Below are 12459 nucleotides of genomic sequence, written 5' to 3' on the forward strand. Positions count from 1 at the left end.
ATATCTGGATCTGCATGTGCTTGTCATTGAATCACTTATGTGTGGCATATCTAATTGGCGAAATATCTCCCATTATTCATCAAGTGCTTCTGGGGATCTAAGTATTACCTGCTGGTCCATACAGAGGGCTTTCACTATAATTGGCTCCAAGTAAACCACCCAATTGTGCCGAGCAAATTCCAGCCGAAAACAAGACGGCATTATACCTGGGATCTAAGTCGCAAGTGGAGCCGGCAGTCTGGAGGTTGGCTACATCTGGAGACAGTAATATTGTCCGTAAATCGGATTATTAGGTCCTCTGGTGGATCACTACTATATCAGGTGACTGAGAGTTTGTTTCTTGCCATACATACTGTCCGTATATGGAGGATGTCGTAACAACGGGCTAATATTCATAGCAGTTACTGTGAAGACCTCATTATCGATTAGTGCACATTGCTATGTTTGATGTTTTGGATCCATAACTAAGGTTCCATGTGTATCTGGACTATTTTTTTATGTGTACACCATCGTTTTTTGCAGCCGCGGTTGTTATCTGTTTGTTTTGTTTTTAATCTATTGTGGGTTTTATACACATGTTTACTATACAGGTCATTTGGATCACTAGTGATTGCAAATTAAGCTCACTTTGAACATAGACTACTGTCAATTTTATAAAATACAGTGTTATATTCTATATACTGTGGATTGTTTTATCTCAATTGACAGGAGAACCTCCAAGTAAATTGTTTTTCATTTATACCGTCTGACTCCAAGCAGCGCGACCCCCATTTGTTGTTTTGTGTTTTTTAATACCTTATGTAGGAGTGAGCTACCCATTGAGGATCTGCAGCAGCGAAGTAGTCTACCTATTAGCAGGTTCCTCCATTTCCTATTTTTCTCTCACATACTAGATATTATCCCTAGCTACCTCCTGTGTGCGCCCTAATCCCTCTTGGGATAATTTTTCTATATATATATATATATATATATATATATATATATATATATATATATACATATATGTATATGTAAATATTTATACATATACATACATACATACATACATACATACATATATACATTATATCTCCTGTTTGGTAGTGTAGGTCCTTTCCTTCTCTGCACCCTGGCTAGCTCTTTGGTGTGGGTATAAATGACCACAGACATCCAGAGCATGCAGGTTTCTCTTTGAAGGTGTTGGGACACAGGTGAAGTAATGTGGTCGTGCAGTGCAACAAAGTCACAATAAGTTGGGCACCGGACTACTCTTCACTCCAGCACAGTACTTAAGTTGGAAGCATCACTAAAATAAATATGTACAGCTTCTGTCAGGAGAAATTATCTAGGGTCAATAGATTATGTTTATACATGAGAAACAGAAAAAAAGTCTTGATATGCGAAAGAGTGTTTTATGGAAATCTTTAAAGTATTTCTGAATTTTAATTTCCAATGTAAATCGATTTTTCTACGGAACTTGTATAATGTTCTGATTATGGTAAAAGTCAGTAATCAGTCAAATAACTTTCAACTTTTCTGAATGTAACTGAATTCTATTAAAAGCTATCTTTACATTTAAGAAAATATAAGCTATGTAAAATATGCCTATATCAACCTCTGGGGTGGAATTTCTTGCAAATATTTTTTATTTAAATTCATTAGATAAACACATTTGTGGTGAGTGATGAAAGATGCTAAAAATTTCTTTTTATGCTATAGCAAAACCCTTTAGGGTATTTAAAACGTGAAAGTGAATATAATATTTTGGCAGCTGCATGGGAGTGATATCAAAGAAGAGTGGTTAGCAACTGCTATGAATTGTAGATAATTCATTTATTAACAGTTGATGATATTGGCATTGATATGAGTACATTGAAACAATAATTCTGTGCCAGCCTGAAATAAATATAAATAGTCCTCTATAAGAGGGTAGAACACTTCACACCTTGGTAACATACCATTAAAGGTCACAGATCCATGCAAAGGTCTGCAGGCGCTTAAGATAAGTTATTATAACATTCAAAAGCAGCTGGCAGAATTTGATAAATCACTTCTTTAATCTTTTGTATGCAGTAGTGAAGATGTCAAAACTGAAAGTATGTAACAGTCAAAACTATTCTTTGCATGTGTACTGTAGATGCCGCTGGCATCTTTTTATTCTGTTTCCAAAATAGAATAGCTCTTGAAATGTATCTTTGAGTCAACAAATAAAACAATTAATGTAGCTATGTTATGTCACCATTGACAGTTTTCGACCTACAGCCTTTTTGTTTCTTACTCATGGGTGGCGAAAAAAACGGGTTGTTCTAATCATCCTTTACTTATATGCAAGGTCAGTATGAAAAACTAATATTCAGTTGTTTTCTTACGCTGCATTAAGACCAAGATGATTAGCTTGATTGTCAAATGTCCAGACCTTTGTCTAACTTAATCACACACATAGGTGAGCACATAGATCAGATTCATCTGTTCAGTAGTCCAGTCAAGTCCCTGGATCTCTTGTGTCCCATTATTGCTGTCTATGGCAGCCTAAGACAACATACAGTACATGTAACGTTCGCAATCACTGGCTAACTAGTGCAACCCACATACAAAGTGATTTCAGCTAAATCTTTAAACACCTCAGAAGTCGCCTTTCCTTTTGAAGAAGCTTGTTTACATGTTGTTCCCAGGAAGCATAGTCTGAAAATCTCCCTATCACTTCTCTGTACAACTTATCATTGTTCTATTGAGGTTGATTTAATTTAGACATTGTTAGTAACGGCTCAAACTGAATATGACCCATTGGCTTATAGTATGCATAGAGGCATAGCCAAAAATTATATCTGGCATTTGCTTTCATAAACACGAATGATGAAACAAAAACGTACATTGCAAAACATTTTTATTTTAACAAGAGTTCTGGTACAACTATGCTGTACAATGTCCAGTATGTGTATGCTGGCAACATGTAACCAATATGTAAGCTTCTTCTGAATATATAGACAAATACCTCATAGAAGCATATATACATATATTTATATACCGATAGATTATCTATTGTTTCCTTCTCTTTGTGGTTTCCTAATTTTAATCCCAAGAGAGAAAATATTTCTTTTTGGCAAGGTCCACTGAATGTGTGGGTCACAAAGTATCTTTCATTGCCAATCAAAATTGGCAGAAATACATTGGCACAGCATAATACCCTCATCAATGGCAGTGTGAGGCGCATCTCTGCCAATTAGGTTGTGTTGAAACATATGAAGCAGACAGAGTGGCTTTGTTTATTGCACAATGCTGGGTAATTCTGTGTTTAAGAGGTCTCTGACCTTCCACTCATAAAATATTGACCACTGAAGTCATCTGATGACAGCACAGAATATATATTAGTACCTCAGTGAAAAGAAAACTAGCAATATGGTACATTAAATCAAAATATAAAACTATAACATCACTAAAGTTCTGTACACATCTCTGCTATAAATAACTCATATTTACAAATAAAGCACTGGTAAACAAGCTGTGCATGTGTTTTCTTTTCTTAATGATCAGAATATGTTCTACGTTTTCAAAAATTGGCAGCACTTGAAGGTTGCTCTTTTTCCTCCATTTTCTAGTGTAAAACCACATATCTATGTGGGTACATCTTGAATCCATAAAGATACACAAACATATTTTTGTTGAGCGATCTCACCCAATTGGTGAAGCTTGGAATCTATCCAATCTGCTCACTGCACCAAGCCGTGCTGTAAGTGATTTGCAGAGAATACCAGATGCTTGCATTGTTTCCTTTCATGCACACATCCTGCTGAGAAGGATTTCAGAATAAACCTGATTCACTGGACCCTGGACATGATACAGTGATTTCAAGTCTGATGGGTTGTCTTGAACTTGAGGAAAGATTTTGCCTCCAAATGTATAACTCTTTAATAACTCCATTCTCTTTTCTTTCACTTTTTCAGATTTCACCACCTAAAATAAAATATAGAGCACATAAAACATGTAGTTATCTTTTTGTAATATTCCAACAGTAGACTTGTATTCTTGCACACAAACACATATAGGGATATATTTACTAAACTGCAGTTTGAAAAAGTGGAGATGTTGCCTATAGTAACCAATCAGATTCTAGCTGTTACTGATTTACTGGGACCACACACCAGGGCCTGATTCATTAAGGAACATAAACGGCAATCCATACTGTATTTTGCGTAAAATTGCTCTCTTCATGCCCAGAACTGGACTATACGGCAGTGAACTCAGGAGCATCCAATTCATCTTTGAGCACAAAGGACCCTTCTGACAGCCTACAATTTCAGGGGTGTAGCAGGGAGGGGCGTATATGCACATAGTCAATGTACACTAAGGGTGTGCTAAACTTGTGCACATGCTGCAACATCAGATGCAAGCTTTGGGCATTTCTAAGGTAGGGGATTTTCAGTTATATCATTAGCACCAGCTAAAGGTCAGGTGTAAGTGCTGAGTGTTAGTGATGATAGTCGCATTTACATGCTATAACATTTGTTTACAATCACGAGCAACTGTAATAATGCATTTAATGTACAGTAGACATGAAGAACATCGTATTAGATGCCCCATGCTAGTTCAGTTCCTGACTTACTCTGTGGTTGGTCCACAAGTCTGATATGCTCTGAGATTGTGACTATCTGCACACAGTTTGTGATCACACTTCTGTTCAAACATGGCTTGGCTGTTTCACTGCAGCAGACATAGGGCTTCCCCTACCACCTGACACCACTACTGGGCTCAAACTGTCAGCTCTTGGTTGCAGCAATGCACTTACAACAGTGTAGTAGATCAATACACAACAGAATTTTGAAAATGGGTCGATGGTCGCTCACTGGAATGCCATGGTCAGACTTTAAGAATTTTGCTTTGGCCTCAATGATGAAATTATGTACAAGCTGGCACATATTGACCCTCCTGAAGAACTGCAGGAATTCAGTGCGCAGTACATTTCTATTGACATCCCTCTACATCAGTCACCTCCTCTTATTATTGTCTTAGTCTTCATTGGTGACAGCCCACTGTCACCAAAGTAGAGCCCATGCAAACTGGTGGTGTTTAATAGTGCAAGAATAAAATCAGTGTTGTAGCAATAACCTCTGCATGTTTGAACAAGCATCCTGGCTCATATTATTTCTCAGCAAGACTTACAGATGGTTCCTTCATAAACCAAAGCTATTGCTAACTGGCCTTTTAATAACTGGTCTGTCTCCAGGGAAGCTAAGATGTTGCAATGTTTCATTGGCTTCACCAACTATTACTCCCTATATATTGGGAACTTCTCTAAAATTATGGCTCACATTACCACACTTACTCACACTTCCAAATGGCCTACAGATGCTCAACAAGACTTCATCACTTTAAAGAAAACCTATACCACAGTTCCTGTCCTAGCTCTTCCCGATCCTATCTTAGCTTTTGTTATGGTGGTAGATGTCTCAGTCGAAGCTATAAGAGCCATTCTGTCCAAGATGTCACGAATCGGGGTCTTAGTCCTGTTTACACCACTCAGCAGTACCATATCACCGTACATCTTCCTCCTGGTCAAATGCAGCATTCTATACTGGGACAAGCGTTACTTCTTTATTTCCCGTGTGGATTCACCTTCATTCTATCAGCTTGTGTTATCTTCTGTGTGGATCCTCCTCTCATTAATCTATTCCTGTCTCTCCTACTGGCTATTTGGGGTACTAGGTTTTTGTTCTGAGTCATCCACCTTCTGGTGCCATTTCTGTGTCTCGGGGTACCGACTTCCAGTACCGCGCTTGTTTATTTTGGTTCAAAAAACACAGGCAGATAGGTTTTTACATATAGATTCAAATTGTTTATGCTTACTGAGAAACTACAAAGAGAGGTCTTAAAGCTGCATCATAATGATTTAACTGCAAGACACTTAGGAGTCCATAGGACTCTAGAATTAATAGGTTGACACTATTGGTGACCAACTGTTCAACAGACTGTACGACAATATGTTGCATCCTGTTATACTAGTGTGAGGAATAATAGTCCTCATACTTGTCCAGCTTGGTTTTTGGAGCTGTTACCTATTCCTGCAGTACCTTGGAAATCCATTTTTGTAGACTTCATTTCAGAGTTGCATTTCTCTTTTGGTTATGGTACCATGTTAGTAACTGTTGACAAATTTGTTCAGTTTACCACACAGTGCTGAAAAACATTTCTGTGATATGTTCCAAATAAAAATGTATTTATTCACTGCCTACCATCCACAATCAAACACACAGAGAGTTAGTTATTCTTCATACAGTATCACAGAACATATATAAACTTTCAGCAAAATAACTGGTCTTAGTTACTACCGATAGCTGAGTTTGTATACAACAATGCTCTAACTCAATCCACATACCAGGTCCTTTTCAGATTGTAAAGAAAATTTCCACTGTTAACTTTGAACTTCCGTTGCCAAATTCCATGTAAAAATACATCCAGTGCTCAATGTTTCCTTGCTAAAATCAGCAAATCCGTCTCTAACGCCTCCAAATGCTCCACACCCTATTCAAGTCCAGGGTCATGTGAAGTATACTGTGGAGGACATTCTGGATTCCTCCAAGTTCAAAGGCCAGTTCCAACATCTGGTCAAGTATAAAAGCTATAGTATGGCTAAACGGTCCCGGGAACCTGCATCAGACTTTCACTTACTATCACTCATTGCTGCTTTCCACTTCCATCACTCCAGCAAGTCAGGGACATCTGTCAGTTGACATGGTTGGATCGGGATAGTATCAGGTCCTATGCTAGTTCAGTCCCTGACTTACCCTGTAATTGGTCCACAAGTATCATATGCTCTGAGATTTACAATGTTCACCATCAGGTCCTGCTTTTTTCCAACTGAGAGTGGCTGGTCCGCTGCCACAGACACGTGCTTTCTCATACCAACTCACACAACCGCTGGATTCAAACCGTTATCTCTAGGCTGCAGCAGTTCAGCTTCTGTGCAGTAAGCCACAGGTTCAGGATTCCACATCCTGTGTTTGCTTCGTGGCTCTCAGACAACTACTTGCTTTGGCTTTGACCCATGGCTCTCAGGCAACTACCCTCTCAGACCTTGACCCCTAGATCTCGGACAATTGCCTTCTCTGGCTTTGACCGCTGGCTCTCGGATGATTACTTTCTCTGGATCCCTGGCTAATCCCTGGTTGGGCTACTACTTGAATCCTTACAATCATTCTGCTACTGGAATTCAACAACCTGATATTTACAAACATAAATCCTAGAGAACTGACATGAAAAAGACGTAACCATGTTGATGAGAAAAAGAGCAGATTTAAGCAGATAGAGTTCTTTCTTTGACACTATGTTGGTTTTGGTTCACATATCAGAAATACAGTCTCAAAGCAGAATGTTTTGACAATATCATCCAAAACCCAACTTAATATAAATCATACTAGTCAGTAAAAATGCTTGAAATTGTGTAACTGGTTCACCATCTAGTATCAAAGTTTGAAAATTCAACAGATATTCTTTAGAGTGACAAAAAATTTGAGCAAACTAGGTTGGCCATGTTCTACCTAGATCAAACATTGCTGAGCCCGGTTTGCACATGATCGAGTGGGTTCACACATGTTTGAACAGATTTACACATATTTGAGCAAGGTGCACTTGGTTGAACATATTAGAACTAAAATGGATCCATTTTAACACTTTTTTTAATATGGACTGTGAATCTTGAACAGTTCACTGTTAGTAATTCTATATTACTGTTCAAATAAAAAAAAAACTGTTAAGAGCACTATTAAATTTAGCAATTTGAAATGTTTCACGTGAACCACAAACAATGAAAAATAAATATGAACATACATTGATGTATATTAAAGATTGCTCCACATAAATGTTCAAAACTCTTGAAACAGTGAAATTCAATCAAATATCAAACTGGTTTAAAAGTCATCATTATCATCAGCCATTTATGAAGTGCCACTAATTCCATAACGCTGTATAGAGAACTCACTCACATCAGTCCCTGAGAGAGAGAGAGAGAGAGAGAGAGAGTGTGGAGAGTGGAGTGTGGAAGGAAACTGGAGCACCTGGGGGAATCCCACGCCTCAATTCATCAGAACCCTCTATAAATCTCCTGTTTTTAATGGAACACCCACCCCACACACCTAGGTCCACTGATTTTGATTTCAATCTCTCATTTTTCTTTGTGAAATAAAGCTTTACATGTGCAGCTTACAGAGAGAAAGCCACCCCTAAGCAGAGACCTATGCCTAATGCTAGATCTGCAAAAGCTATGGGGTATATTTGCTAAGCAATCATAGATCAAATTATGGCAGAAATACTAATTTTTAATAGCTTGGTTCCTGATGTTTCGGTTATGGAGAGAGAAGAAAGGTAAAATATAAAGTGGAAAAAACTTAACTAAAAAGTGCAGAAACACTTACATGCTACCAAAATAGACACATTCCATTCCTAAAAAGGTAAAATTCCCTTGGATAAACTAAACCAGCACATAGCAAAATGTGAAAACAGATCTGGTTAAACATTATTATTCTAGATATTATTCTTCACTGATATTCAGTGACTGCAACTGTTAGTAATCCTATATCTCTGCTATTCACATGCTCAAATCTTCATGGGCTATATCACATTAAAATCTGTGTCTATGGGGGTCCTCGCTGTTTAGCTCAATATAGATTGCACTGTTCTCAAATGATAAACAGAAACAAGCAATGAACCTCTGCAGAGAGATACCCTTATAACTTATTGGAGAGAACTAATAATGTGAATCCGACTGCGCACAATAAATACTATCTATCTGTAATTCTCATCCTTATTTGTCCATAGAACATAGGGTACGACTCCAAGAGAAATTTATGAAATTACATTTATCAAATCTCCTCTAATAAATTTAAGATACATTATTCTCTACTAAATTAGAAATGACTTCAGAAAACTATCTAATTTTACTATTACATGAAAAATGTATAAAAGCAAGAATAAGCTAAAAAAACAGTGGAGTTATAGCTTTACCTGTTGATTCTTACCCTTAATAAACATTGGAGGAGACAAATAAAATCACATTTATAATATAATAAAAAATATTCATTGCATGATCCAAATCCAATTGTGCAGTAATTGCTTGAACGTATAGCCAACTATGTGATTTATTTGTTCATTTAATTATCTGGCCAGAAACAGTTATCTTCTGATCATATTGCAATTATCACAGCAGACTATAATCCAGTACTCAAAATGTAGTTATAGACAATGACTGTTTTACATTATCATGTATTAATATTACAATTTATTATATATATATATATATATATATATATATATATATATATATATATGTATATATATATACTGTGCAAGTATGTTAAGAATTTAATAAGCATATGTTATTATGAAACGCGGATAGATACTTTGGGGTATATGCATCAAGATGCGAGTTTGAAAGTGGAGATGTTGCCTATAGCAACCAATCAGATTCTAGTTATCATTTTGTAGAATGTACTAAATAAGTGATAACTAGAGTTTGATTGGTTGTTATAGGCAATCTCCACTTTTCAAACCCGCCGGAAACTCGCATCTTGATACTTTTATCTCTTAGACTCTTGTAGTTCCAATACTATTATTTCAAGCAAACTAAAAGAAATGTAAACTTGAGTGAGGTTTAAAGACATATTCAACAGGTATTCCACTTCACTTAAACATAATTAGGTTTAAAGTTTTGTGATCTATGCTACTGATGAGGGATGTATTATTATTAAAATTATTTCTAATCATTATTTAATTGCACTAATATAGAACTTAATGGCAGGCAAATTGTTGGTCATTAAGCTTTTCTGCATAATAATCTACTAATTTTAGTGACAGATATTTAGAAAGTGAATATTAAAAGATTTTCCTGTTTATGCCCAATAAGAATATTTTTCAACTGTGTCCTCACTAACTTCTGTCACTGGTGATTTTTAGGATAATGCATTGTGTGTGGGCATGTTCTAGTGGTAAATCTGCCTTTGTTTCCGTCACTGTATTTATCTTTAAAGACACAGCATTTTGGACATAGAGGTTCTCTTTATATTTAAGTCACGCACAGGCCCACAATGCAAACATTCCTGCAACCTCAGCATTGAGATAATTATGTACCAAGACAGCTGACACTGATGTATGATCTGTGTGGTGTGTATATGATATTGGCCAAAAAATCCAGACAACAAATACGTTTAGTGACTTAAACTTCCTACAACTGTGTGTTTAACAGTATCATATACTAAATGTTTTATTTGCACTGATCCATGCACTGTAACTGACCTGCATACTGACACAACCACCATTTGTTTATGCTACTTAAAATGGACCAGCCACTATGTTTTGCATGAGTTGAAACTGGAATGATGTGCAGAATATGCAGTAGCTCACTGTTTGTGCCTCCATGACAAGGGCCTGATAAATGGAGTAATCTTGTTTTATTGGCATAGCTGATGAAAATGACATAATCAGTGTTGTATGACATATCACTAAAGCCCTGGCCTCCTCTAGAGGGAAATATGAACTTCACTGCACATGCTTGCAGAATGCTTGTATTGAAACAGTGCAAGATTGGGCATCCTAACTCTCTTGTTACTCATACAGAAGCTGGCACATCATACAAACCAATACCCTGGTCTCTTTATAAACACAGTTCTAATAACCTATAGATGCTGTAGGTACACTCTAAGGGCTAGATTTACTAAGCTGCGGGTTTGAAAATGTGGGGATGTTGCCTATAGCAACCAATCAGATTCTAGCTGTCATTTATTTAGTACTTTCTACAAAATGACAGCTAGAATCTGATTGGTTGCTATAGGCAACATCCCCACTTTTTCAAACCCGCAGCTTAGTAAATCTAGCCCTAAGTAGTCAGACACCAAGAGACAACTCCACAAACTGGAAACCAGTGGAGGTAGAATGTGCAAAAATGTAAATGTTGCATCTTAATCCAACCTGCCTGCTCCAGGTCAATTGAGCCTCAGTTATAACTTAAATTAAAGATGTGAGTAAGTAAACATTGGAACTGTCTTTGTTACGTGAAACACTTTTGTATGTTTTATAATGTGTAAAGTAGGCCTCGAAATAGCTTCTCTCCTGAAGTTCAGTTGGAAAGTACAAAAGGGTGTAGTACGGGTTATCAGTGCTGTAAACACCGACACTCTTTAATCCTACAGAATTATTCCTATAGTGAACAGAGCGACAAAGAGAAAATAACTACTTACCAGTAAAAAGATACACTGTGGATCCGAATAGAGGACATTGAGACTGTTGTAAATGACGTCAGTTTTAGGAGTGTTTTTTTTTTTAAAGCGGCAACCCATGGAACAGGTTAATATGCATTTTATTCATAAGCCCTAACGCTAATCGTTAACCCTAACTCTTACCCCTACCCCCTAAAGTAGAGTGAATAATTACCTGGGTCAGTGCGTTGGCGCTTTAAATTCTGTCATGCATGTAAGTGATGTCATTTACAAAAGTCGCGATGTCCTCTCTTCAGATTGACAGTGTGTCTTTTTAGTGGTAAGTAGTTATTTTTTCTTTGTCGCTCTGTTCACTATAGGAATAATTCTGTAGGATAAAGAGCGTCAGAGTTTACAGCACCGATAACTCGATTACCACCGGTACAAAATGGGTCCCATTAAAAGTATAAGTTTATACCTGATCTTTGCCAGCTCAGAGCTGTGAAAAAGTCCTGTGAATGGGAATGATGTGCATAGATCTGTGCACAGCGAGGAATGTCTCTAAACATGCACTCTCTCCAGCCATTTATCTCATTTCAATGGTTTTGTTTAGCACAATGAAATTTCATGTTTGCCAACTTATCATACTTCGCAAGTAACATCCCCATTCTACTTAACTGGTGCAAGCTAATGCCTCTCCCATATGCAAATCAAGGCATATGGCACCGCTAAAGATGGTTTTGAGCAGCGCTTCACAATAGATGCCCAGTGTGTGCTATCATACTCTGTTCAGACATACTGGCGGTCCTTTCTGGTCCTTGGTATATCTGCCTTCTCTTCCTCAGAGTGTCTTGCTATAATTGTAATGAGATTTGTATATTAGTTATTTCTGTTTTTGTCAAGGAAATTTGAAATATATTCGATTTCTATTAAATTCTTTAGTTATTTCAATTATGCATTTATCATTGTATTTATTATGTATTTATTGTTGAAAGTTTAAACAATTTAGTTACATTGATGCACTTGTGCCAAATATAACCCGTCTTGCAAGTTCATCTTGCACTGAAGAAACAATGTTACCCCAGTAGGCAGGAAGAGCTGGCAAATGTTAGCCTGGGGGCAGGACATGAATTTTAAAGGAAAAAAAATGCAGGTGACCCAGTGTACAGCCCAAGGTGGTCCCACTATGGGACTGGCAGATGCCCCCCTGCCCCCCAGACCAGCCTGACTCTGCCAGTACGGCTGCTCACTGAACCTCTGCACAGATGATCTATTGTTAAAAACATTTGAAGAAATAAGA

General features: G+C 37.2%; 1 protein-coding gene across 1 annotated transcript in view; it reads right to left on the reverse strand.

The window, feature by feature from the left end:
- Window positions 1-1075: 1075 nt before the first annotated feature.
- CPED1 (cadherin like and PC-esterase domain containing 1) overlaps window positions 1076-12459 on the reverse strand; it is a 270907-nt gene continuing 259523 nt past the window's right edge. Inside the window, exon 22 of the mRNA XM_075208962.1 lies at window positions 1076-3930. Within this exon, the coding sequence (XP_075065063.1) occupies window positions 3751-3930 (180 nt within the window). The 3' untranslated portion in view covers window positions 1076-3750. The remainder of the gene's footprint in view (window positions 3931-12459) is intronic.

This window comes from Mixophyes fleayi, chromosome 4 (assembly GCF_038048845.1).
Source record: "Mixophyes fleayi isolate aMixFle1 chromosome 4, aMixFle1.hap1, whole genome shotgun sequence".
Lineage (NCBI taxonomy): Eukaryota > Metazoa > Chordata > Amphibia > Anura > Limnodynastidae > Mixophyes > Mixophyes fleayi.